The 27,985-nt window shown below is 57.9% G+C and overlaps 1 protein-coding gene across 1 annotated transcript; it reads right to left on the bottom strand.

Annotated features, from left to right (window-relative positions):
* Positions 1 to 8: 8 nt before the first annotated feature.
* Positions 9 to 27,640, bottom strand: MYLK3 (myosin light chain kinase 3). Its single transcript, XM_036275588.1, has 13 exons — positions 27,179 to 27,640; positions 21,726 to 21,816; positions 19,862 to 20,267; positions 18,814 to 19,214; positions 10,462 to 10,567; positions 9,883 to 9,976; positions 9,359 to 9,468; positions 8,609 to 8,750; positions 7,571 to 7,641; positions 6,092 to 6,220; positions 4,127 to 4,279; positions 2,316 to 2,448; positions 9 to 68 (listed from the first exon to the last, which is right to left on the bottom strand). The coding sequence occupies exons 1-13, from the start codon at positions 27,638 to 27,640 to the stop codon at positions 9 to 11; spliced, it is 2,358 nt and encodes a 785-aa protein (XP_036131481.1).
* Positions 27,641 to 27,985: the final 345 nt, after the last annotated feature.

Here is a 27,985-nt window from a genome sequence, read left to right as displayed (position 1 = left end):
GGCGAGGACTAGGGACACGCTGGAAACTTCCTTAACCTGTTGGCAGCGGTCACCACGTGGAAATGTTTCTGGAGACAGAGAAAAGGGGAAGCAGATCTTTAGACCCATGTTCTAAGAGAAACAAAAAGGCTTAAGCAAGGTTGGCACTTGAGTTTCTTTAAAACTGATCACCTGAAGGGGAAAACGAGATTCTAGCACTTTTTTATTCCCCCATTTTTTGTTCAGATAGAGTGGGAGGGAGGGAGGGAGAGAGAGAGAAACATCGACGTGAAAGGGACACATCGAGTGGCTGCCACCCACACGACCCACCAGGGCTGGGGACAAACTGCAACCGAGGTACATGCCCTTAGCGGGAACCGAACCCAGGTCTCTCGGAACTGCAGACCAACGCTCTAACCGCTGAGCCAAACTGGCCAGGGCGAGATTCTAGCACATTTAAAGCAGGCTGGTCACGTGACTTTCAGGGGCCTGTTTGGAGGAGTAGGACCTGAGATCACGTGTTATCCTTTCCACGTGGAAAATGGATCTCACCAGGGGGTCATGAAATAAAATCTGGGTTATGACCAGAATTTTTGGAATGAAACCAAATGTTATAGAAAACATCAGGGCACGCCCAGCCAGTGTGGCTCAGTGGAGTGAGCGTTGTCCCACCGTCTGAGAGGTCCCAGTTCGATTCCCGGTCAGGGAACATGCCTGGGTTTCAGGCTCAATCCCCAGTAGGGGGCGTGCAGGAGGCAGCCAAGCGATGTTTCTCTCTCATTGATGTTTCTCTCTCTCTTCCTCTCCCTCTAAAAAATCAATAAAAACATATTTATGCCTGGCCGGTGTGGCTCAGTGGTTGGGCATCAACCCATGCACCAAGAGGTCACCGGTTCCATTTCTCGTAGGAACACATGCCCAGGCTGTGGACCAGATCCCCAGTGGGGGGCATGCAGGAGGCGGCCAATCAATGTTCTCTATCATCGATGTTTCTGTCTCTCCCTAAAATCAGTAAAGGAAAAAAAAATTTTTTTAAATCTTGCCCTGGCCAGTTTGGCTCAGCGGTTAGAGCATCAGCCTGTGGTCCAGAGAGACCTGGGTTCGGTTCCCGTTAAGGGCACGTACCTCGGTTGCAGTTTGTCCCTGGCCCTGGTTGGGTCGTGTGGGAGGCAGCCACTTGATGTGTCCCTTTCACGTTGATGTCTCTCTCTCTCTCTCTCTCTCCCTCCCACTCTATCTGAACAAAAAAATGGAAAAATGTCCTCGGGTGAGGATAAAAAAAATATATTTAAAAAGAAGAAGAAAGAAAAACATCAGGGCACATCACAGTCTGCGAAGCAAATGTGGTTTTTGTTTCGGGTGTGCATGTGTTTGACTACTTGTGTTGGTTCTCGGGGTAAAGTACTCCCTTATGGGGTTTTTTTTTATCCTCACCGAGGACATTTTTTCATTTTTTGCTCAGATAGAGTGGGAGGGAGAGAGAGGAAGAGAGAGAAACATCGACGTTAAAGGGACACATCGAGCCCTGGCCGGTTTGGCTCAGCGGTTTGAGCGTCGGCCTGCGGTCCTGAGAGACCCGGGTTCGGTTCCCGCTAAGGGCGCGTACCTCGGTTGCAGTTTGTCCCCGGCCCTGGTCGGTTGTGCGGGTGGCAGCCACTCGATGTGTTCCTTTCACATCGATGTTTCTCTCTCTCTCTGTTCCTCTCTCTCCTTTCCACTCTACCTGAACAAAAAAAAAAAAGGGACACATCGAGTGGCTGCCACCCGCACAACCCAACCAGGGCCGGGGACAAACTGCAACTGAGGCATGTGCCCTTAGCGGGAACCGAACCCGGGTCTCACTGGACCGCAGGCCGACGCTCTAACCGCTGAGCCAAACTGGCCAGGGCTTCCTTACGGTTTTTTAATGACAATCTGAGTCAGTACCAAAATGCTGGAAAGCCACTTCTCTGGACGGCAGTGGTTTCTAAGATAGATGTTATGTCTCTGGGACCAAAGAGTTCTGTTGTAAACAATACTACAAACTTTAAAATCAAGCTCTCCCAGCCCACTTCTGACATGTGGAGGAATCCGGATATCAGGCCGCAGTTGTCACTGAGAACATGCTCTGACCTCACCGCAAGTGTCCCAACAGGCACCAACTAAATGCCACTTTCATGCCCAGTCATTTTGTGTCTGCGGCCTTTTTTTACGGAAGCTAACAGGATTGGACATAAGAGGGTGTTTGTACTGTTTTCTCTTAAACAATCTTTCTACTTGGAACCGAAAGGAACGAGCTACCGTTCCTTCCCAGGACCTGCAGGGGAGACACAGCCGCCTTTGCTGAGAGCAGGTACCTTCCACTTCCTCTGCGCCAGGTACTTCTGCAGCAGCAGCTGGGACTTGAGCCGCACTTTGGACTTGGAAGCTTTGGCCGGCAAGTTATTCAGCCACTCGTGTTTCAGGCACTGGGTGGCGCTCATTCTGCAGCTGTGAAATCAGACAGCGGTGACATTTAGGTGGTGCTGCCTCCTCTGGTCGTCCAACCACTCTTTCAGCTGGGCCGGAAGCCTGAGTCACTGGCTCAGGCTAATCACTGAGGCAGATTCATGCCACGTCCCCAACATCCATGCTCCTCATGTCTAAAACTCCCCTCGGGAGTGCAAGTGAGTCATCAGCAAAATGTCCCCGGGGCTCCGGAAGGCGCAGTGTCCCAGTGACTGAGCACCCCCACCCCCCACCCCACCCCCACCCCACCCCACCCCACCCCACCCCCGGGAGGGAAGCGGGGTCATGGAGGCAAAACCACAGGCCATGTGCCCCATGAGCTCTTAGGAGGGAAACGAACATGAGCTTTGAAGGAAGCTCGTCTCTCCTCCCAGAGAATAAAGTCCACTTGTTCATCTGAATTGGAGGTTTTCCTCCCAAGACCTTTCACAATCAGAAAGAAGCAACTAGCAAAGGCCGGGCAACTCTGAGCTGTCACAGAGCCAAGACCCTGGGGCTCACCAGTCATCACCGACATCTGCGAATCAGAAAACTGACCAGCCTTGCCCATGACGCCTGAGGCCCCTGCTGGACACTAATTCGGCCTCCCCATCAAGAAAAGTTTTCTAGCCCGGCCAGTGTGGCTCAGTGGCTCAGTGGGTGAGCGTCGACCCTGCACCAAGAGGTCACCAGTTCGATTCCCGGTCAGGGCACATGCCCAGGTTGTGGGCCCGATCCCTGGGGGGGGGGGAGGGGCATGCAGGAGGCGCCAATCAATGTTCTCGCTCATCGATGTTTCTATCTCTCTCTCTAAAATCAATAAAGGAAAAAAAAAATTTTTTTTTTAAAGAAAGGTTTTCTAGCCTTTATTCTGGAAAATAACATCTGCATAGCTCGACTTTTTTCAACATAAGCCTGTTAAACAGATCACTTGGAAATGGGGCTAATCTGTAAATACGGCCTTTTCTAAAGTTCCACGTAGAGCCCATGCCCCGAGGTGCTGTTTCATTATCTCCTCTCCGGTCCCTGCTCCAGGAAGCAGATGGAGACCCTGCACAGACGGGTCCACAGCAGAAAGGACCCGCCAGGACACCTGGCTGTCGCTGGCCCCAGTCTGCTGTCGCATCAGAATACTTTATGAGCGACGTGAAATTAAGATACCTTAATTTGCCCAGCCAGTGTGGCTCAGTGGTTGAGCGTCGACCCTGCACCAAGAGGTTACTGGTTCAATTCCCGGTCAGGGCACATGCCCAGGTTGTGGGCCTGATCCCCAGTGGGGGGCGTGCAGGAGGCAGCCAGTCAATGTTCTCTCTCATCGATGTTTCTATCTCTCTCTCTCCCTTCCTCTCTCTCTAAAATCAATAAAGAAAAACAAAATTTTTCTTTATAAAAAAAGGTATTTTAATTTGCCCTGGCCGGTTTGGCTCAGCAGTTAAGAGTGTTGGCCCAAGGACCAATGAGTTGAGGGTCCAGTTCTAGTCAAGGGCACGTACCTTGGTTGCAGTTCAGTCCCTGGCCCTGGCTGAGGTCATGTGGGAGGCAGCCAGTCGATGCGTCCTTCTCACGTTGATGTTTCTCTCTCTCTCGCTCACTCGCTCTCTCTCTTCCTCCCTCCCTCTCTCCCACCCTGTCTGAAGATAAATGGAAAAATATCCTCAGGTGAGGATAAAAAAAAAGATACCTCTTCTCTTTGACCAGCAACCGGGAAACAAAGTCCTTGGCATCTTCCGACAGCCCCTCAAAGGTGTCGGCGTCGAAGTCCCAGCAACAGTTCACAATGAAGTTCATGGTCTCCGCATCTGTGTCCCCTAGGAACGGGGACAAGCCACTGAGTCTGCGGAGGACAGAAAGGACTATCAGCCTGTGAAAGCCACGGCTGCCCACACAGAGACGGGACCGAGAGGGAGTCTACGAGGTCCAAGCAGAACCAACCTGAACCAAGAGGATTCAACAGAGAAACAGCCCATGGCGCCAGCACCAGAAGGGGAGGTTAGGGGAGGAGCGGGAGGAGCCCTTGCCTGAACACTGAAGGCAGCAAGAGTGTTCGGGTAAACCCTGTCATGCCTACCTCGGTTCCCCACCCAGTGAGCCCATTTACCAGGTACATATTGGTTTAATCTAAACAGCTTAGCATGGCCCTGGCAAGTGTGGCTCAGTTGGTTGGGCATCGTCCCGAGCACCAAAAGATTGCCAGTTCAATTCCCGGCCAGGGCACATGCCTGGGTTGCAGGCTGGATCCCCAGTGTGGGGAGAGCAGGAGGCAGCTGATCAATGTTTCTTTCTCACATTGATCTTTCTCTCTTCCTCTCTCTATAAAAATCAATAAAAATATTTTAAAAAGAAAAAAGAAACAGCTTAGCATGTCTCCGAGCCAGCCAGGAGGGTTCAGGTATTCCCAGGCCGCGGGGGCCAAGGGCAGAGAGGCAGGGCACCCCTACTGGCCGGCCTGGGCCTCAAACTCCCCACCTGACGCAGCAGGAGCACATGCAGTGTGGGGACATGGGCATAGTCACTTCACAGTGATGAGACTGGAGCAAAGCATCTCTTCCCTGGGCCTGGGTACAGCCAAGGGAAGGCCACACAGAGGAGGATGTTCAATCTTGGCACAAACCTCTCAGCCCATCCTAACTCTCCCTGGCCAGCTCACAGCACATGGAGCATGGGGGGAGTCAGGTTAGATGGTACAGCTGGTACAGCCCATGGTCCTGCCCAGCCCATGGACCTGGGCTGCAGGTTTGATCCCCTAGGCATGAGGGAGGCAGCCAATTGATGTGTCTCTCTCACATAGATGTTTCTTTCTCTCTCTCTCTCTCTCTCTCTCTCTCTCTCTCTCTCTCTCTCCCCCTTCCACTATATCTAAAAATCAGTGGAGCCCAGCTGGTACGGCTCAGTGGATTGAGCATCATTCCATTGACTGAGCGGTCCCCGTTTGATTCCCAGTCAGGGCACATGCCTGGGTTGAGGGCTCGATCCCCAGAAGGGAGCGTGCAGGAGGCAGTCGATTGACATTTCTCTTTCACATCGATGTTTCCATCTCTCCCTTCCTCTCTCTTTCTAAAATGTCAATAAAAACATATTTTAAAAAACAAAAGAATGCATTTATGCCTGGCAGGTGTCGCTCAGTGGTTGAGCATCAACCCATGCACCAGGAGGTCACTGGTTCAATTCCCGGTCAGGGCACATGCCAGGTTGTGGGCTCGATCCCCAGTGGGGGGCGTGCAGGAGGCAGCCAGTCAATGTTCTCTCCTATTGATGCTTCTGTCTCTCTCCCCCTCTCCTTTCCTCTCTCTCTCAAATCAATAAAATTTTTAAAAAAGAATGCATTTATTAAAAACAATAAAAAAAAATTAAAATCAATGGGAAACTATCCTGGGGTGAAGATTTTTAAAAAGCATTAGTGAATAAATACCCCCTCTCCTTGACCCCTCAATGGAATAACTCCAAGGCAGTGTGTCCACCATAAACTCCAGAGCTCCCCGAAGGATTAACCTTGTTGCCCCAGGCGAGCTACAACACACCTCCCTGCCTGCCTTCCTCCCCCAACCTCCCGCTCTCCTCCTGGTCTCCTGGGCACATCTCCCCGATAGGCAACTCGGATGTTTGCTGAGGACCCCGGACCGAGACGCCCTGTCCCACGGGCACTCACAGCATGTAAGTGATGACACCCACACTCCACATGTCGGTGGGGAAGGAGACGAACTCGTAGTTGACCACCTCCGGGGCCAGGAACTCCGGAGTGCCGAAGTTCACCTTCAGCTTCTCCCGGGGCTTGTACCTGGGGAGGGCGGGAGGGGGCCTGGAGTCAGACCAGGCGGGACGGGGGGCTGGGGCTCAGCCCCTGTGCAGGCCAGCCATTGCCGAGCCCTCATCCCGCCGCACTCGGGGTTCACTGGGGAATCCTTGCCCCGGCCCCTCCTCTAGGCTGCACAGCCTGAGAAGGACAGATGAATGCAGCATGAGAACCGGCTGGGTGCAGGCCTTTGGGGTGGGCTCGCGCTGTGTGCGCTGCCGCGGTCTTGGCGACTTCGAGGTCAGTGTAGGTCCCTCGTGCTGCTAACAGGAGGCTCTGCATGTAGGGTAGGGGTCTTTGGGAAGTCTCTGTTTCCACACCTCAGTTTTTCTGTGAAGTTAAAACTGCTCTAAAAAAATAACGTCAAGCCCTGGCTGATTTGGCTCAGTGGTTAGAGCGTCGGCCCACGGACCAGAGAGTCTTGGGTTTGGCTCCTACTAAGGGCACGTGTCTCAGCTGCAGTTTGTCCCCAGCCCCGGTTGGGGTCGTGTGGGTGGCAACCACTCGATGTGTCTCTCTCACACCGATGTTTCTCTCTCTCCCTTTCTCCTTCTCTCGATTTAAAAAATGTAATGGGAAGTTCCTATTGGCCAGGCACCATGTGACTGACAGACCATGCACCCAATGCCAAGGGTCTGACACTGCCCTGCTGAGAACCCGCCCCACCGGGAGTGCCCGCCTTGGACTCAGAGCCCTAGGAGGTCAGTGCTTACCGCACACTGGACTGTGCAGGGCTGAAAACTGTCCTCCACTAGGCGTTGGACATTTTAAAAGACTCTTAGATGTTTTAAAATAACATACGTTACTCACTTTCTGCACCAGCACCTGAGAACCAGACCACCCTCCTCGGATGGCTCTGGACTGTCATGTACGGTCTCATTTAACCTCATAGCTGCCCGTCAGGAGGGACTTCATCATATCACCCTTTTACCCAAACCGATCCCAGCCCTGAGTGCCCCAGCCACTCATCTGCGGGGTCACCTACACAGTCACCCAGTGTAACCCAGTCATTTCCCGGAGGGCAGGGATGGTGACAGGGGCATCCCATAGCCCAGCACCACCTGGGCCCAGAGGCCAGAGCAATGAATACAACCTAACTGCCCAGCACCTCATTCAGCAGCCCCCTTTGACCATCACTGCCCGCTCTGCTCACACAGGTGGTCTGAAGGAAAAGCAGAGCCCAGGGCACCACACTGACCCCTGCGGTGGTTACACTCTAAGGCTACCAACCTCCTGAGAGAGTGGTCTCATGTGGATCCCCAACTCCAAAAGTGGCTGCAAGGGAGCCAGAGAGAGCCCCCGCCGAGTTCTAAGTGCTGAAATACAACCCCTTACCTTCTGGCCAGCCCAAAGTCAATGATCTTTATTTGGTGTCCTGTCTGATTGACACACAGTATGTTCTCCGGCTGGGAAAGAAACAGAAGGCTGCTTAGGTTCAATGCACAACGGATCAGATCTGCAGCTCCCACTCTTGTTGGTCAAGAGGCCTCAGCTTCCCAGCTTCCCAGGGAAATGAATGGCTCAGGCAACTCTACAGGGATGGATGGATGGATGGATGGATGGATGGATGGATGGATGGATGAATGGATGGACGGATGGACGGATGGACGGATGGGAGGGTTGATGGGAGGGTGGATGGGTGAATAGATGGGTGAATGGATGGATGGATGGATGAATAGGTGGATGGATGGATGGATGGATGGATGGATGGATGGATGAATAGGTGGATGGATGGATGGATGGATGGATGGATGGATGGATGGATGGATGGATGAATAGGTGGATGGATGGATGGGTGGATGGATGGGTGGATGGATGGATGGATGAATAGGTGGATGGATGAATAGGTGGATGGATGGATGGATGGATGGATGGATGAATAGGTGGATGGATGGATGGATGGATGGATGGATGGATGGATGGATGGATGAATGGATGGGTGGGTGGATGGATGGATGTATGGATGGATGGATGGATGAATAGGTGGATGGATGGATGGATGGATGGATGGATGGATGGATAGGTAGATGGATGGATGGATAGGTGGATGGATGGATGGATGGATGGATGGATGGATGGATGGATGAATAGGTGGATGGATGGATGGATGAATAGGTGGATGGATGGATGGATGGATGGATGGATGGATGGATGGATCACTCACATAGGTATGTTATCCACGTTTTACAAAACCTATCCCAGCCCTGAGTGGCCCAGAGCGTCAGCGGGGCTTGCCCGCCCTGGACTCCAGAGTGGGAAATGGCAGGGACAGGAACGGAAGCCGGGCGTCTGCTGGCAGAGCTCTGAGAGACGAGGGAGCAGCAGAGGCACGGGGACCCGGGGCCCACCCGCCGCCCGTGGCTGGAGCCCGACCTTGAGGTCCAGGTGCAGGATGTAGTGCTGATGGAGGTGGTGCACGCCCTCACAGATCTGCTTGGTGAACAGGATCACGTCCAGTTCGGTCAGGTGGTACCTCTCATCCGTGATGCGGTCAAAGAGTTCACCCCCGTCCACGCTGCCGGGCAGAAGGACAGGCAGACACCAGACTGAGGCAGCGCTCAGAGAATGTGCCCGTTCTCAGCACCAACCCAGGGGAGCCCCAGGGCGCTGCTGTCATCTGGAGTCTCGCGGGGACCTTTGCTCCGGCCCCGTCTCAGCTCAGAGTACAGGCTGCTGAAAGGAAGTGACAGGCCCAGGGGGGGCTGGGTTTCCTCAGGGGACCATCCGGCTCACTCTGGGTGCCTCAGGCCAAGGCTGCAAACTCATTTGCCCACAGGGGCCCATTAGTACCGACAAGGCAAGAACCCCAAAAGGGCAAACCGGACCCATTTCCGGCATTACTCGATCGTCAAGAAAAGCCAGACACCTGCATTCGAGTGAAATTTCCGTTTCCAAATCCAAACGACTCACACACTGCGTGGGCCAAACTGACACACAGGTCGCCCGCCTCCCTGGCCGCTTTGTGACAAGTGGCTTTGTCTTCCACGCTACTGGAGGCTGAGAGATGACAGCGTTTCCCGGTTGTCCCAGGCAGGGGACAGGAAGTAGAGCTTCGCCTAGAACCTGCGCCCGGCCCGGCCCCGGCCCCGGCGGCGGAGAAGCCGCGCCACCGCCGACACTCACTACTCCATGACCAGCGTGAAGCTGCCCTTGCTCTCGAAGGCGTCGTAGAGCTGGATCAGGTTGACGTGGCTCAGCTGGTTCATGATGGCGATCTCGTTCTTCACGTCCTCCTGCAGAGCCGGAGGGGAGGGAGCGTCCGAGGAACGGGTCAGGAAGCGGGCCCAGGCGCACCAAGCAGGGCACGGCATGGACACGCACCTGTGCCCGCCCCACACCGGTCCTGCTCCTCCAGGTCTCCTTGACTCCCCACCCACATCGGCTTCTCACAGCAGAGAGCCCTTTGCCAGACCCACCCACTTCACAGATGGGGCCAGAGGAGCAAGGCTGGAGGCCCGGGAGGACCCTGTCGCTCAGGGCGCCAAGGGCCCTGCAAACTAGGGTGTGGGCGTCATGGAAAAGAGGCAGGAAAGGCGCCGTTTTTCTGCTCAGCGTGAGGGGTCTGGGCAGCTGGGCCTGGGTGCTAAGAGGCAGTGATGAGTCCCGAGCTCGGCCAGAGGCCCGGCTGGCCCGAGGCGGACGCTCACCCGATCCTTGGCGCTCTTCACTTTGATGATCTTGGCGGCCAGCGACAGGCCCGTGGACTTCTCCGTGCACCTGTGGACCTGACCGAACCGGCCCCTGCAGGCACAAAGACACAGTAGCCGAGAGCCCCTGAGGCTCACCCGCCACAGCAGGCCACCCTGTCCCCATTCCCCCGCACTGTTTCAGCCCCATCTCCCCTCCACACACACCCAGGGTGCTTGGGTCATCACGCACACTCCACACGGGCGCCCTAAAACCAGACAGGATCTGCCTCACCCATACCACCCAGGCCGTCCTGCACCACCGGGCCGAGCTTCACCCTGGAAGACATCCTTCGTACCCCACCCCATGTGGGTCCCCTGTTGCCTCCAGTATTCGGTCCCCATCTCCACACTAAGGGCCCTCCTGCACTAGGGGCTGTTCTCACCCCTCCCCCATGGCTGTGGTCTCCCTCTCCGGATATCCCATCCCAGCCTGGCCCACCAACCAGTTCCTGAGAAACACCTGGCAGCCCGCTGGCTCTCCAGGCCTCTGCCCCAGACCCCTGCTCCTGCCCGCCATCAAGGTAGAAACCCACCTACCCTCCCAAGACTTCATCCTGGCACACGGTGTAACCTGCCGAGGCCGCAGTCTCCTTGACGCTCACCATCCGGTGCTCAAAAGGGGCTGGCGGGGCTGGACTGTCATCTGCTCGGAAGACAGCAGCCAGTGAGCCTCTGCCTTGTGGCCCCGCCTCACAGCCCCCCATCCCAGACCCCCTTGGTCCAAACCACAAGCCTTTGGTCCTTTGCAAGGATCACCTCCTTCAAGCCACCCATTTGGCAGAGGGGAAAGTTGAGTCCCAGAGAGGAGAGGTGACTGACCCAAGGTCACATGGGATTCCGACCTGGTCTCCCTGCACCTACAACAGGGCCCTTTGCCACACGGAGAGGGCAGGTCCTATCCGTTCCCGGAAGTCAGGAAGGGGCCGCGGTGGGTCAGTGCGGCGGGGAACGGAAGGCCCAGTGAACAGGGTGACGAAGCAGGTTAATGACGGTGCAGGCAGGGCTGCGGGAGCCACGAGGGAGGTGCCAGGGAGGCAGCTGGAGCAACAAACCCCACCCCTCCTCTTGCCCTTGGATGTCCCCATAGGGCCAGTGGCCCCGGCGTGGGCTGGGGGACAGTGGTCTGGAGGGGAATGGAGGACACCAGCACTTGGGAAGATCAAAGCAGATTGGAGTTGTTTGTCCAACTCGTCCTTCAGAGGTGATAGGAAACCAGAAATGTTGCGTGAACTAGAGCAGAGAAATGAGCCAGAACCTATAACACACCCCGAACAGTGACAGTCACTGTGTGCGGCGGGGCGGGAGGTCAGCAGCTGGGCTGACGTCTTCCAGGAGCAACTCCCATACCTCGGACACTGAGAGCACACACGGTTTTCCCTCCCCGTCTCTGCCCCCAGCACAGGTCTGCAGGGTTTCCCTCCATTGGTCTCTGCCCCCAGCACAGGTCTGCAGGGTTTCCCTCCATTGGTCTCTGCCCCCAGCACAGGTCTGCAGGGTTTCCCTCCCGTCTCTGCCCCCAGCACAGGTCTGCAGGGTTTCCCTCCCGTCTCTGCCCCCAGCACAGGTCTGCAGGGTTCCCTCCATTGGGCTCTGCCCCCAGCACAGGTCTGCAGGGTTTCCCTCCATTGGACTCTGCCCCCAGCACAGGTCTGCAGGGTTTCCCTCCATTGGTCTCTGCCCCCAGCACAGGTCTGCAGGGTTTCCCTCCATTGGTCTCTGCCCCCAGCACAGGTCTGCAGGGTTTCCCTCCATTGGTCTCTGCCCCCAGCACAGGTCTGCAGGGTTTTCCCTCCATTGGTCTCTGCCCCCAGCACAGGTCTGCAGGGTTTTCCCTCCATTGGTCTCTGCCCCCAGCACAGGTCTGCAGGGTTTCCCTCCATTGGTCTCTGCCCCCAGCACAGGTCTGCAGGGTTTCCCTCCATTGGTCTCTGCCCCCAGCACAGGTCTGCAGGGTTTCCCTCCATTGGTCTCTGCCCCCAGCACAGGTCCCAGCACAGGTCTGCAGGGTTTCCCTCCATTGGTCTCTGCCCCCAGCACAGATCTGCAGGGTTTCCCTCCCGTCTCTGCCCCCAGCACAGGTCTGCAGGGTTTCCCTCCCCTCTCTGCCCCCAGCACAGGTCTGCAGGGTTTCCCTCCATTGGTCTCTGCCCCCAGCACAGGTCTGCAGGGTTTCCCTCCATTGGTCTCTGCCCCCAGCACAGATCTGCAGGGTTTCCCTCCATTGGTCTCTGCCCCCAGCACAGGTCTGCAGGGTTTCCCTCCATTGGTCTCTGCCCCCAGCACAGGTCTACAGGGTTTCCCTCCCCGTCTCTGCCCCCAGCACAGGTCTGCAGGGTTTCCCTCCATTGGTCTCTGCCCCCAGCACAGGTCTGCAGGGTTTCCCTCCATTGGTCTCTGCCCCCAGCACAGGTCTGCAGGGTTTCCCTCCATTGGTCTCTGCCCCCAGCACAGGTCTGCAGGGTTTCCCTCCATTGGTCTCTGCCCCCAGCACAGATCTGCAGGGTTTCCCTCCCGTCTCTGCCCCCAGCACAGGTCTGCAGGGTTTCCCTCCATTGGTCTCTGCCCCCAGCACAGGTCTGCAGGGTTTCCCTCCATTGTCTCTGCCCCCAGCACAGGTCTGCAGGGTTTCCCTCCATTGGTCTCTGCCCCAGCACAGGTCTGCAGGGTTTCCCTCCATTGGTCTCTGCCCCCAGCACAGGTCTGCAGGGTTTCCCTCCATTGGTCTCTGCCCCCAGCACAGGTCTGCAGGGTTTCCCTCCATTGGTCTCTGCCCCCAGCACAGGTCTGCAGGGTTTCCCTCCATTGGTCTCTGCCCCCAGCACAGGTCTGCAGGGTTTCCCTCCATTGGTCTCTGCCCCAGCACAGGTCTGCAGGGTTTCCCTCCATTGTCTCTGCCCCCAGCACAGGTCTGCAGGGTTTCCCTCCATTGGTCTCTGCCCCCAGCACAGGTCTGCAGGGTTTCCCTCCATTGGTCTCTGCCCCCAGCACAGGTCTGCAGGGTTTCCCTCCATTGGTCTCTGCCCCCAGCACAGGTCTGCAGGGTTCCCTCCCTGTCTCTGCCCCCAGCACAGGTCTGCAGGGTTTCCCTCCATTGGTCTCTGCCCCCAGCACAGGTCTGCAGGGTTTCCCTCCATTGTCTCTGCCCCCAGCACAGGTCTGCAGGGTTTCCCTCCATTGGTCTCTGCCCCCAGCACAGGTCTGCAGGGTTTCCCTCCATTGGTCTCTGCCCCCAGCACAGGTCTGCAGGGTTTCCCTCCATTGGTCTCTGCCCCCAGCACAGGTCTGCAGGGTTTCCCTCCCGTCTCTGCCCCCAGCACAGGTCTGCAGGGTTTCCCTCCATTGGTCTCTGCCCCCAGCACAGGTCTGCAGGGTTTCCCTCCATTGGTCTCTGCCCCCAGCACAGGTCTGCAGGGTTTCCCTCCATTGGTCTCTGCCCCCAGCACAGGTCTGCAGGGTTTCCCTCCCATTGGTCCTCTGCCCCCAGCACAGGTCTGCAGGGTTTCCCTCCATTGGTCTCTGCCCCCAGCACAGGTCTGCAGGGTTTCCCTCCCCTGCTTCTGCCCCCAGCACAGGTCTGCAGGGTTTCCCTCCATTGGTCTCTGCCCCCAGCACAGGTCTGCAGGGTTTCCCTCCATTGGGCTCTGCCCCCAGCACAGGTCTGCAGGGTTTCCCTCCATTGTCTCTGCCCCCAGCACAGGATCTGCAGGGTTCCCTCCCCTCTCTGCCCCCAGCACAGGTCTGCAGGGTTCCCTCCATTGGTCTCTGCCCCAGCACAGTTGCAGGGTTTCCCTCCACCGTCTCTGCCCCCAGCACAGGTCTGCAGGGTTTCCCTCCATTGGTCCTCTGCCCCAGCACAGGTCTGCAGGGTTTCCCTCCATTGGTCTCTGCCCCCAGCACAGGTCTGCAGGGTTTCCTCCATTGGTCTCTGCCCCCAGCACAGATCTGCAGGGTTTCCCTCCCGTCTCTGCCCCCAGCACAGGTCTGCAGGGGTTTCCCTCCATTGTCTCTGCCCCCAGCACAGGTCTGCAGGGTTTCCCTCCATTGGTCTCTGCCCCCAGCACAGGTCTGCAGGGTTTCCCTCCATTGGTCTCTCTGCCCCCAGCACAGGTCTGCAGGGTTTCCCTCCATTGGTTCTCTGCCCCCAGCACAGATCTGCAGGGTTTCCCTCCATTGGTCTCTGCCCCCAGCACAGGTCTGCAGGGTTTCCCTCCATTGGTCTCTGCCCCCAGCACAGGTCTGCAGGGTTTTCCCTCCATTGGTCTCTGCCCCAGCACAGATCTGCAGGTTTCCCTCCCGTCTCTGCCCCAGCACAGTCTGCAGGGTTTCCCTCCATTGGTCTCTGCCCCCAGCACAGGTCTGCAGGGTTTCCCTCCATTGGTCTCTGCCCCCAGCACAGGTCTGCAGGGTTTCCCTCCCGTCTCTGCCCCCAGCACAGATCTGCAGGGTTTCCCTCCATTGGTCTCTGCCCCCCAGCACAGGTCTGCAGGGTTTCCCTCCATTGGTCTCTGCCCCCAGCACAGGTCTGCAGGGTTTCCCTCCATTGGTCTCTCTGCCCCAGCACAGATCTGCAGGGTTTCCCTCCCTGTCTCTGCCCCCACACAGGTCTGCAGGGTTTCCCTCCATTGGTCTCTGCCCCCAGCACAGGTCTGCAGGGTTTCCCTCCCGTCCTGCCCCCAGCACAGTTCTGCAGGGTTTCCCTCCATTGGTCTCTGCCCCCAGCACAGGTCTGCAGGGTTTCCCTCCATTGGTCTCTTGCCCCCAGCACAGGTCTGCAGGGTTTTCCCTCCATTGTCCTCTGCCCCCAGCACAGGTCTGCAGGGTTTCCCTCCTTGGTCTCTGCCCCCAGCACAGGTCTGCAGGGTTTCCCTCCATTGGTCTCTGCCCCCAGCACGGTCTCTGCAGGGTTTCCCTCCATTGGTCTGCCCCAGCACAGGTCTGTCAGGGTTTTCCCTCCATTGGTCTCTGCCCCCAGCACAGGTCTGCAGGGTTGCCCTCCATTGGTCTCTGCCCCCAGCACAGGTCTGCAGGGTTGCCCTCCATTGGTCTCTGCCCCCAGCACAGGTCTGCAGGGTTGCCCTCCATGGTCTCTGCCCCCAGCACAGGTCTGCAGGTTGCCCTCCATTGGTCTCTGCCCCCAGCACAGGTCTGCAGGGTTTGCCCCTCCATTGGTCTCTGCCCCCAGCACAGGTCTGCAGGGTTTTCCCCTCCATTGGTCTCTGCCCCCAGCACAGGTCTGGCAGGGTTTCCCTCCATTGGTCTCTGCCCCCAGCACAGGTCTGCAGGGTTTCCCTCCATCGGGTCTCTGCCCCCAGCACAGGTCTGCAGGGTTTCCCTCCATTGGTCTCTGCCCCCAGCACAGGTCTGCAGGGTTTCCCTCCATTGGTCTCTGCCCCCAGCACAGGTCTGCAGGGTTTCCCTCCCGGTCTCTGCCCCCCAGCACAGGTCTGCAGGGTTTCCCTCCATTGGGCTCTGCCCACCAGCACAGGTCTGCAGGGTTTCCCTCCATTGGTCTCTGCCCCAGCACAGGTCTGCAGGGTTTCCCTCCATTGTCTCTGCCCCCAGCACAGGTCTGCAGGATTTCCCTCCATTGGTCTCTGCCCCCAGCACAGGTCTGCAGGGTTTCCCTCCATTGGTCTCTGCCCCCAGCACAGGTCTGCAGGGTTTCCCTCCATTGGTCTCTGCCCCCAGCACAGGTCTGCAGGGTTTCCCTCCATTGGTCTCTGCCCCCAGCACAGGTCTGCAGGGTTTCCCTCCATTGGTCTCTGCCCCAGCACAGGTCTGCAGGGTTTCCCTCCATTGGTCTCTGCCCCCAGCACAGATCTGCAGGGTTTCCCTCCCGTCTCTGCCCCCAGCACAGGTCTGCAGGGTTCCCTCCATTGTCTCTGCCCCCAGCACAGGTCTGCAGGGTTTCCCTCCATTGGTCTCTGCCCCAGCACAGGTCTGCAGGGTTTCCCTCCATCTCTGCCCCCAGCACAGGTCTGCAGGGTTTCCTCCATTGGTCTCTGCCCCCAGCACAGGTCTGCAGGGTTTCCCTCCATTGGTCTCTGCCCCAGCACAGGTCTGCAGGTTTCCCTCCATTGGTCTCTGCCCCAGCACAGATCTGCAGGGTTTCCCTCCATGGTCTCTGCCCCCAGCACAGGTCTGCAGGGTTTCCCTCCATTGGTCTCTGCCCCCCAGCACAGGTCTGCAGGGTTTCCCTCCATTGGTCTCTGCCCCCAGCACAGATCTGCAGGGTTTCCCTCCATTGGTCTCTGCCCCCAGCACAGGTCTGCAGGGTTTCCCTCCATTGGTCTCTGCCCCCAGCACAGGTCTGCAGGGTTTCCCTCCATTGGTCTCTGCCCCCAGCCACAGGTCCTGCAGGGTTTCCCTCCATGGTCTCTGCCCCCAGCACAGGTCTGCAGGGTTTCCCTCCATGGTCTCTGCCCCCAGCACAGAGTCTGCAGGGTTTCCCTCCATTGGTCTCTGCCCCCAGCACAGGTCTGCAGGGTTTCCCTCCATGGTCTCTGCCCCCAGCACAGGTCTGCAGGGTTTCCCTCATTGGTCTCTGCCCCCAGCACAGGTCTGCAGGGTTTCCCTCCATTGGTCTCTGCCCCAGCACAGGTCTGCAGGGTTTCCCTCCATTGGTCCTCGGCCCCCAGCACAGGTCTGCGGTTTCCCTCATGGTCTCTGCCCCCAGCACAGATCTGCAGGGTTTCCCTCCATTGGTCTCTGCCCCCAGCACAGGTCTGCAGGGTTTCCCTCCATTGGTCTCTGCCCCCAGCACAGGTCTGCAGGGTTTCCCTCCATTGGTCTCTGCCCCCAGCACAGATCTGCAGGGTTTCCCTCCCGTCTCTGCCCCCAGCACAGGTCTGCAGGGTTTCCCTCCATGGTCTCTGCCCCCAGCACAGGTCTGCAGGGTTTCCCTCCCGTGCTCTGCACCCAGCACAGGTCTGCAGGGTTTCCCTCCATTGGTCTCTGCCCCCAGCACAGGTCTGCAGGGTTTCCCTCCATTGGTCTCTGCCCCCAGCACAGGTCTGCAGGGTTTCCCTCCATTGGTCTCTGCCCCCAGCACAGGTCTGCAGGGTTGCCCTCCATTGGTCTCTGCCCCCAGCACAGGTCTGCAGGGTTTCCATCCATTGGTCTCTGCCCCCAGCACAGGTCTGCAGGGTTTCCCTCCATTGGTCTCTGCCCCCAGCACAGGTCTGCAGGGTTTCCCTCCATTGGTCTCTGCCCCCAGCACAGGTCTGCAGGGTTTGCCCTCCATTGGTCTCTGCCCCCAGCACAGGTCTGCAGGGTTGCCCTCCATTGGTCTCTGCCCCCAGCACAGGTCTGCAGGGTTGCCCTCCATTGGTCTCTGCCCCCGCACAGGTCTGCAGGGTTGCCCTCCATTGGTCTCTGCCCCCAGCACAGGTCTGCAGGGTTGCCCTCCATTGGTCTCTGCCCCCAGCACAGGTCTGCAGGGTTGCCCTCCATTGGTCTCTGCCCCCAGCACAGGTCTGCAGGGTTGCCCTCCATTGGTCTCTGCCCCCAGCACAGGTCTGCAGGGTTTCCCTCCCGTCTCTGCCCCCAGCACAGGTCTGCAGGGTTTCCCTCCATTGGTCTCTGCCCCCAGCACAGGTCTGCAGGGTTTCCCTCCATTGGTCTCTGCCCCCAGCACAGGTCTGCAGGGTTTCCCTCCATTGGGCTCTGCTCCCAGCACAGATCTGCAGGGTTTCCCTCCATTGGTCTCTGCCCCCAGCACAGGTCTGCAGGGTTTCCCTCCATTGGTCTCTGCCCCCAGCACAGGTCTGCAGGGTTTCCCTCCATTGGGCTCTGCCCCCAGCACAGGTCTGCAGGGTTTCCCTCCATTGGTCTCTGCCCCCAGCACAGATCTGCAAGGTTTCCCTCCATTGGTCTCTGCCCCCAGCACAGGTCTGCCCCGGCTTTGACAGCACAGGACTCCTTCTGGTCGTTCCTGCCCAGGCCAGCCCTGCCCTGGACTCCAAGGGCCCATATTGTGGCTGTTTTTCTTTTTCCAGCCCCCAGGAAGGCCGGGAGGGCTTGGAGTCGGTGGGTGGGACACCCCAAAGCTGGAAGCCAGTCTCCAGGTCACTTCGCTGCCGTGCCCTGAGCAGCGGTGCAGCTGCCTCTCCACGCGGGGAGCAGCCAGGGCCAGAGCCTGGCTCCATCACACCCACCCTGCGGCCCGGAGCGCGCCTCTCCACCTGGCCTGCGTTCCATCTGTCCCCTCCCACAGCCCCAGAGGACCGAGGCCGCACCTCTGCGTGGTGCTCGCACAGCGCGTCCTCAGTGAGCCTGAGCTTTACCACCATCCTGGCTCAGAAAAGCCTCCAGAGTCCCAGCTGCTGTCCGCTGCAGGACACGGAGGCCTGTGGCCACATTTCCTAGGTGGGATGCAGCAGCTGGTGATGTCTGCATGACAGGACAGGGGTGGAGCTGAGTGACAAGGGGCACCAAGATGACCGCGGGCCGCAGCTTCCTCGGGGCCCTGCAGAGGCCCCCAGGTGGCTTTCCTGCAGCCACGCGGGAGGGGCGTGTGCCCCCGAGGACTGGAGGAGTTGGCCCCTGGAGCACAGAACACAGGGTGCCTCCCACACCCGGGGACAGAGAGCAGGTCAGCGCTCGTCATCCCGTTCTCTGACCTGGGTGAGAGTCGGCTCATGTCGACACCTGCTTTTCACCAGGAGCCTGCCTGTCCTTCCAGGGGACAGCAGTGGTGAACACTCCCCCAGGAGACCCCGGCCCCTCCCCGCACAGCCGCACCCCACCGGAGCTCACTAGCTGCGGCTCCGGCCGGGAAGGCACCAGCAGGCTGTTCGGAGTCTTGACTCCCCCAGACCGGCAGGGAGCCCCTAGGAGGACGCCCTCCGAACCCACTCACCTCAGGCGCATGGCACCCACCTCACTTACCCAGAACCAGGCTGCCAGCCTCGGCTCCCTGGGGCATCCCTGGGGTGCAGTCCAGCTCGGACTCAGGGTTCCCTGCTCCTGGGCCTTTGTCCTGCTGCAGGCCTGAGGCCCCAGCGTCATCTCCTGTGTCCCTCCTGGCCCGGCTTGGTCCCGTGGCCGGTGTGGCCACAGGCCCCGGCAGGTCCTCGGCCTCTGCTCCCCCGCCGCCGCTCCTCACAGGCAGAGGGGAGCACGCGCAGGCTCCTTTCAGGGTCTGTGGTCCCGACTCCGTCCCAGGGGCCTGGGGACTGCGCCCATGCTCAGCTGGGTCCTGCTCACCTGGCTGGGTAGCAGCTGGAGCCTCCGCAGGGGGTGCGGGTCTGAGGCTGCCCCCGGGCGTCTCCTGCACGTGGACAGGGATCCTGGGCAGAGAGGAAGATGGCCCTTAGCAGGCCCACGTCACTGCTGTCCCCGCGGCCCGCTCCCACCGTCCAGATCTGCCAGGAGCCCCCACACGGCAGCCACCGCGTCAGGACTGATGCCTGAGTACAAGGCTCTGCTCCCCAAACAGTCCTGCGCTCGAGAGGAAGGGTGGGTGGTGGGCCCCCCGCTTCCTGAGCCCTCTGCAGGGCTGGTGCGCCCGAAACCCTGCTCAGGGCTGGCTCTGACGTGGAGACCTTGCGCCCTCACTCAGAATCTTTGGGGAGCCCCTCACAAGTTCGTGAAGAGCCCCCACCCCGGGCCCAGATCCCACACTCAGAACCCTGGGGAGTCAGCTCTGCATTGCAGTCACCTGGGGAGCTTGTGAAAACTAAACAGACAAACAAAACAGCCAGTGCCGGAGCCGAGCTCCGGACTGAGTAAGTCAGAATCTCTGGGCATCAGTATTTTAAAATTCCTTCCGGGTGAGTCTGTGGACCCCAAGTAAGGAAAGGGTTCTAAGCTCCCGGAAGCTGGGCGCAGCCGGTGTCCTCGTGAGGCAGCCCAGTGTCCTCGTGAGGCAGCCCAGTGCGTTCGGACAGTGCACTCAGCCCTGCGGCTGCCGAGGGCCCGCCTCCTCCCCACTCACCGCGGAGGCGTGTCTTCACCACCGTGAGCTGCCTTGGCCTGGGAAGGGGGCCCTGAAGTCAGCTTCATGCCCTCCTCTGAGGGCAGAGGGGCAGCACTGCAGGGCGATGGTCCGTGCCCTGCACCCGGCACAGCCTCCTGGCTGGCGGGGGCCTCACTGACCCCGCTGGGCTCTGCAGACAATTCCAGGCTGGTCTCGGGGCTCCCGCCGGACCCCCCAGGAGCTTTGGCTTCTGCCGCTCTGGGCAGCAGCAGGTGTTCAGGGGGCATCTGGTCTGGGCCAGGGACTCTGTCTCCCTGCCCTGGCAAGGCCTCTGGCTGGGCGAGGACGTCAGATCCCATCCCTGAGGCGCCGACGGGGGGCAGCCGCTCCGCTGTCCCCTCGGGTAGGGCCGCCGTCTGGCTCTCTGCAGGGAGACAGGCGGGTGAAAAAGCAACCCCGTTGGCGGAATCTGCCCAGAAACGTGACAGAGAACACGCAAAGGGCCACGCAGTGTGCCGTGTTCGTCAGAGGCAGAGTGGAGACAGCCCGAAGGCCATGAGTCGGGCGATGGACGGAACCAGCGCACTTCCTACACGGAGCGCTCCGAGGCCAGGGCCGTGGGGGACAGACACCGGCCGGGCAGCTGTCTCAGCGTACGCTGCAGGTGAGCAAAAGCAAGGTGCACAGTGTGATTCCGCTCCGTCTAGGATGTGTGTGCACATGTGTGCCTGGGCGTGTCCATGGGCATAGGCATGTGCATGGTGTAGAGACCGCATCGCAGAGGAAGGTAAGACGGACTTTGTAAAATGGTTACATGTGGCAGGAGGAAACAGGACAGAAGTTCGACTTCTCTTGTGCCTTGTTTTGTCCATTTGACTTTGGAGCCATGTAAATATTATGCAAAGTTATAAAAGAAAATTTAACTTAAAAAAAAGCAATCCATAAAAAGTTAAAGCAAAGTGAAAAAGTAAAGCTAAGCATCAGGTTGGTGGCACAGGCTATGAGAGAGAAACTTTCCAAGTGACTTTAAAACAGCAAGTGGCTGTCCATCTCTGACAGGTACACATGAAAGACAGAAAGAACTGGGAGAAAGACTCCCAGGCAGGTTCTTGGGAATCACAGTGGTGGTGGTGGTGGTGGTGGTGGTGGTGGTGGTAGTGTGGTGGTGGTGGTGTGGTGGTGTGGTGGTGGTGGTGTGATGGTTGTGGTTGTGTGGTGGTGGTGGTGTGGTCATGGTTGTGGTCATGGTAGTGTGGTGGTGGTGGTGGTGTGGTGGTGTGGTCGTGGTGGTGGTGGTGTGGTCGTGATGATGTGGGTGGTGTGATGGTGGTGGTGTGGTGGTGGTGGTGTGGGTGGTGTGATGGTGGTGATGTGGTCGTGTGGTGGTGGTGGTGGTGGTGATGGTTGTGGTCATGGTGGTGGTGGTGTGGTGGGGTGGTGGTTGTGGTGGGGTGGTGGCTATGGTGGTGGTAGTGTGGTGGTGGTGGTGTGGTGATGGTCGTGGTCATGGTAGTGTGGTCGTGGTGGTGTGGTGGTGGTGGTGGTGTGGTGATGGTGGTGTGGGTGGTGTGGTGGTGGTTGTGTGGTGGTGGTGGTGGTGTGGGTGGTGTGATGGTGGTGATGTGGTCGTGGGGGTGGTGGTGGTGTGGTGGTGGTGGTGGTGGTGGTGGAGGTGATGGTGATGTGGTGGTGGTGATGGTGATGTGGTGGTGGTGGTGGTAGTGGAAATGGGGTGGTGGTGGTGATTGTGATGTGGTAGTGGTGATGGTGATGTGGTGGTGGTGATGGTGATGTGGTGATGGTGTGGTGGTGGTAGTGGTGGAGGCTTTAGTCTTAAGCTGTAGGTGTGCGATGTAGGATGAAGCGAAGGGGCCACACTCACCTTCGTGAGGCCCCCTGAGCTCGGCCTGCACACCCCTGGTGCTCAGTGCACGCTGTGGTTTGGCTCCTTTCTCTTCCTCTCTGTCTTTGTTCTAAAAGAACAACCATGAGCAGTATTATCATCATTATCAACATCACCATTAATATCAATATCTTTGTAATCATGTCATCAACATCACTGTCATCAACATTATGTCATCATCATCACTGTCATCATCATCATCATATCATCACCATCATTGTCTCATCATCATGTCATCAACGTCATCATATCATCACCATCATTGTCTCATCATCATCATCAACGTCAACATCATTATCACCGTTGTCTCATCATCATCACTATCATCATGATCATATCATCAACATATCATCAATGTCATCATAACCATCATCATCACTGTCTCATCGTCATCATGTCATCAATATCATGTCATCATCAACACCGTCATCATCATATCATCGTCATCACCATCAACATCACCATCATCATCGTCATCAAGTCATCGTAACTGTCATCATCAACATCACCACCAACATCACCGTCATCATCGTCATCATTAACATCAGTGGTGAGTCCCCAGGCATTTGCTGCACATCAACCATGTGCTTGAGCTATGAGTCCTCTCGTGTGTCACAGTAACACCAGAGGGTGGATACTGCTTCCTCACTTCAGACGTAAGGACACAGGTTTTCCCAGATCTCCTTCTTACGAAGTGAGCCATACATTGCTGGTGAGGGTAGGCCCAGCCCCTGACCGAGGGTCTAAACAGACTGGACTTCAAAGTACTTAGGCCAGGGAGGGAACATAAGTTTAATCTCAACATGTCGACTTGGATCAGACGCTATGGTGAGTAGAGTGTTGGTTAGGGTGGGAATCCTAGGTCAGATGAATCCATGCTTGCAGGGGGCATGTCTGGATCAAGTAATGACGCCACAGGCGAACCCCACGGTCGCCCTCTCCAGGACAGCAGTGTGGCCAGGGGCACGGGCTCACGACTCTTGAGCCCCCACCTCCACCCCTTGGCCAAGGTCCCTAACTTCTGAGTACTCACCATCCTCAGCTGTAGCACGGGGAGAATACCGTGAGCTCACAGGGTCTGTGGGGGCTGGGGGAGGGCACTGTGGGGCATGCCGAGAGGGGTGCCCAGCACCTGGCGAGTGCTCCCGAGCCCTGGGATTTTGTCCTGAGACAGAGAGCGCCGTTCCATGAGACCTGCCCTCGGCCTCTCCCTGCAGACTGCCGGCCGCCCTCGCCACCCCTGCAGCTGGGGGAGCTGGAGGGTTTCTCACAGGCTGGCTGCCTCCTGTCTCCCACACCGCAAGGCAGGGGCTCGAACCGACTGTCCTTTGGCAGACCTTGCGTGACTCAGATTGTCCCCTCCCTCTGTCTCTGTAGGCAGGCGCGTGTCCACTATTCTAGAGGACTGACACCTCGGAGCAGCTCGACCATGACACAGGCCTGCCCCTGGCTGGGTCTGCTCCTGTCCTTCCTGCAGGGACCAGGCTGCTAGTCACTGAATCCATTTCAGGACCAAATGGAGGCACTGGGCATTTCACAAGGCCTGAGGAGAACATGCTCAAAGTCCTGGCAGGATTTTTTTTTTTAATCCTCACCCGAGGACATTTTTGCATGTATCTTCAGATAGAGCGGGAGGGAGAGAGGGAGGAAGAGAGAGAAAGAAACATCGATCTGAGAGGGACACATCAAGTGGTTGCCACCGACACGACCCCAACCAGGGCCGGGGACAAACTGCAACCGAAGTACGTGCCCTTAGCGGGAACCGAACCCAGGACTCTCCGGTCCACGGGCTGACGCTCTAACTGCTGAGCCAAACCGGCCAGGGCGCTGGCAGGATTTTAAAACGTAACAGCTCGTGCTGGGATCTGATTCAGTTCCACAGAGAACACTGTGCCCTGCTCGCTTCGGAAGCACAGAGGGTCCCTGGAAAGTCTCCACACGGGTTTCAGCGCCTACGAAGCGTGAGCGTGCTGGGCCCGCGTCTCGTCCACTGCCATCCCGACACCTCCTGTGTGGCCAGCCTGGCCGAAGGGCAGAGGGATGGGGAAGCCTCCTGGCCAGGCCAGCAGGGGCTGACCCCTGGCTGGGAGACCAGACCCAGCCCTGCAGGGAGTTTCGGTACGTGTGTGACACACAGGTCAGTGCACTCGGGAAGTCTCTGACCTCCCCTTCCGGAAGCGCCGACACCTCTGTGACGCAGATGACAGCTACTTTCCCTGCGGGGTGAGGGGCTCTTCCAGAGCAATGAGAGAGGGCAAACCCTGGGATGGGCAAGCGGCAAGGGCATGACAGGCAGCTCACAGAACAGAAGTTAAAACCTACTGAGCCCGGCCGGGGTGGCTCAGGGGTTGAGCGTCGACCTGCACCAAGAGGTTGCCGGTTCGATTCCCGGTCAGGGCACATGCCCAGGTTGTGGGCCAGATCCCCAGTGGGGGGCGTGCAGGAGGCGGCCAGTCGATGTTCTCTCTCATCGATGTTTCTCTCTCTCGCTCCCTCTCCCTTTCTCTCTCTAAAATCAATAAAGAAAAAGAAAAAAAACTTAGAGATATAGAAATCTCTCTATTTTTGTTTATGTTAGGCATTTTGCATAATGAAGAGTTTTGCCTTTATTTTATGAATTAAAGAAAAAGTATTACTTTTAAGAAGCATATAACCACCCTGGCCGGTTTGGCTCAGTGGTTAGAGCGCCGGCCTGCGGTACAGAGAGACCCGGGTTCGGTTCCCGCTAAGGGCATGTACCTCGGTTGCAGTTTATCCCCGGTCCTGGTTGGTCATGTGGGTGGAAGCCACTCGATGTGTCCCTTTCACATCGATGTTTCTGTCTCTCTCTCTCTTCCTCTCTCTCCCTCCCACTGTGTCTGAACAAAAAAATGGAAAAATGTCCTCAGGTGAGGATAAAAAAAAATTAAAAAAATTGGATATTAATTCCAAAAAAAAAAAAAGAAGCATATAACCAATTGCTTATGTGGGGGAGCTCAACTCAAACAAACAAACAGCGAGGAAAACGAGCCTAAGTCGGGGTAGGGGGCTCGGTGGAGAAGGGAAGGGACAGAGAAGTACAGACTTGTTTTCACGAAACGGTCAAGAGGGTGTCAAGCCCGGCACAGGGACGATAGTCAACAGTATTGTAACAGGAAGTACGGGGCCAGGGGGTGCTGGATGTGTCCGGGGGAGCCCTTTGTAAAGTCTATGGTTGTCTAACCACTATGCTGTCCACCTGAAATGAATGGAAAAGAATATTGACTGTCAACTGCCATTGAAGAATAAAAATTAAAAAACAAGCATAAGACAGGAAAATTTGAACCCGGACTTTGGGCCAGGGACGAACCACAACTGAGGCACGTGCCCTTGGCCAGAATCGAACCCGGGACTCCCTGGTCCACAGGCCGACGCTCTAACCATTGAGCAAGACCAGCCAGGGATACTGTTTACTTTTTAAGTCTGATACTAGGTCAAAGAGCCCTTATCTTTCGGATTAAAATGCCAAAATATTTATGGAAGAAACCATCCAGTATCTCAGATTTGCTTCAAAGTACTCTGGAAAGAGGAGAATGGGTGGGGGCACTGGTCCCCAGAGCCAGGCTCACAGGGGTGATTCTACCAATCTCTATTCTATAAATGCTTGAAAAAATGTTTATACTAAAATGTTAAAAACGAAACAAAACACGCACATGCACAATAATAAGATTTCAGTTTTCATTCACTAGATGGGCAAAGAATCAAGAAGTTGGATAATGAGCTTCATTAGCGCCCTGGCTGGTTTGGTTCAGTGGTTAGAGCGTCGGCCTGCAGACCAATGAGTTGCGGGTTCGATTCCGATCAAGTGCATGTACCTTGGTTGCAGTTCATCCCCAGCCCTGGTCAGGTCATGCGGGAGGCATCCAGTCCATGTTTCTCTCCCCCTTCCCCTCTCCTCCCACTCTATCTGATGATAAATGGAAAAGTATCCTCAGGTGAAGATAAAAATAAATAAATAAAAGCTTCATTAGCAACAAGCACCCCCAGGTGCCACGGGTCGCACCCTAAGTGAGACTCGCTCCTCTGAAGGCCGCTCGGCTTTTGGACCTGCAGACGGAGCCCCTGGCTCAGCGGCCGCTTCCAGGGGTGTCCGCAGACTGGCCCGGATGGACGGTCACTGCGTCATTGTGTAACAGGTGCGAACCAGCCACGCAGATGGGCCCCCCAGGGCAGCCCTCTGCAACCTTGGGAACAAAGCGTGGGCTCTGTCCAGGTGTAAATGTCAAACAACGCCCCGAACCCAGAACGTACAGAAACCAAGGCCAGAGCAGTGGGGTCATCGAGTTAAAACGAAACAAAGGGAGAGTGCGCCCGACGTGCTTCCAGACAGCAGGCTATTTCTGGAAGGGTTCACTCGAAACGGGCACCGCTGCGGGGGTGGCCTGGGGCCTGGGGAACGGAGCAGGAGGGGGCTGCTCTTTACACCCCAGGAACGGTTTTCAGCCTGTGCACTGAGATGAATTCTCTTCTGAAGCTGAGGCTGGTTATCAGCGGCAAGAGCGGGTCCGTCTCCCCTGCAGGCTGGACCCACAGGGACAGTGGGGAGCAGCGGGAGGGGGGAGGGGCCCTGGGGGAACTGGCAGAGGGGTGGGGGGAAGAGGTCAGCTGCACAGCGCTGGCCAGGCTGGGGGAGGGGAAGGAAGGCACAAGCTCCTGAGACCTCAGCTTCTCTGCTGCCAGAGGCCAGTGGGTGCCTGCGGGAGTCAGAGGTGGTGGCTCCAGGCCGCGGGAGTGTTGCTAAGTGGTTGCCCCTTAGCTGTTCCCAAACAGAGTGTTGCCTCTGTACACCTCAAACACACACGCAGACACAAACACCCCCACCCTAGCCAAACCCATTAGCCAGCGGGTTGGATTACGCAACCCTTGGGAAGCGCAGCTCCCAGAAATGCCACACTCCACCCCCGGGCTCCGGCTCCCGCCTGGCCTGTGTCCTCCATGGGTCACTGTCATCACTCCTCTCCTTAGGCAGCTGCCCACTCTGCCCACTCCAGGTCAGGGCACAAGGTTAGGGACAGGAAGGGAGGGGCCGGGGCTTCTGAATGGGGGCTCTGTCAGGGTAAACTGACCAGCCCCATCTGCCTCCCACACGGGAACTAAGGAGCGAAGAGGAGTCACTGTATGTCCAGGAAGCTCCAAGGTTCTCCTCTCCCTCATGCCTGTCTGTCCCCTACATCGAGGTGCCCGGGAGCTGCTAAGGCCGCACAGTCGTCACCAGGACACTGCCTCTCCCTCTGCATCTGGGAACCCACCTATGACCTTCATGGTTCCCTCTCTGCTTTCCCCAGCAACAGGTCACACAGGAGGCACAAGGAGGACACAGGAGCCCCGGCCCTCCACCTGGCCAGCCTCCCACCAGCCCCTGAGCTGCTCCTCCAGCCAGAAGGACCCAGGGGGGCAGGGACTCGGGAACCAACCTCCAGTGGGGCATCGGCCAGGCTTCCTCTCCTCCAGGGCACACTCCCTTGCAGGATGAAGTCCACCACCTTTGAGTTCTGGAACACGGTCCCCACCAAAGCTATGGCCCTGTCCACGGCCACCACCACCCGGAACAAGGACTCGAGCCTGGCGCTGTGCTGGGCCGCGTCCTGCCGCACGGCCTGCACGAGCCGCAGGACCTCCGGCCACCCGGTCTGCGCGTCGGCTGCGGAGGCCGGGCCGGGGGCTCTGGCGGCCTCGAGCCGGTGCAGGCCCTGCTCCAGGTGGTCCATGCCCTGGCACACGCTCTGCAGCTGCTCCGAGACGTCTTCTTGGAAATGCAGGAGCTTGTCAACCTTCTCACTGAGCGCGTTCAGCTTTCTGTCCATGGTGGTGAGGCAGGCCTTGCCGGCCGCCGGCAGCCCTCGGGCCCCCAAACTCTCCTTGGAGGCTCCTGACATCCTGGCGCAGGCTTGACAAGGGTGAGCGGTCAGGGGAGCACAGGGCCCTGCTCTTCACTTGGGTGCTGGTGCCCGGAAGCTCATCATCCCCGGGAGCTCACAGCCAGGCCCGAAGTAGCACCCCACACCGATCGCCGGGGGTTCACGGAGCCCAGGGCCGGCAGGCTCTCTTTGAGCCGTTCTTATCTGCCCCTCTGCCGCGAGCCATGAGTGACAAGCTGGGTCTGGTCCAGGCCCTTCTCCTTGGGGCCCCCTTGACATCACGGCAGCATTGAACATTCTTCTCTGAGAGGGTGCTGATGGGCAAATATTTTAAGAATCTGCCCGTGGCAGGCCGGAGTTCGT

Source organism: Molossus molossus, unplaced genomic scaffold, assembly GCF_014108415.1.
Source record: "Molossus molossus isolate mMolMol1 unplaced genomic scaffold, mMolMol1.p scaffold_m16_p_21, whole genome shotgun sequence".
NCBI lineage: Eukaryota > Metazoa > Chordata > Mammalia > Chiroptera > Molossidae > Molossus > Molossus molossus.
This window is presented reverse-complemented; position numbering and strand designations above follow the sequence as displayed.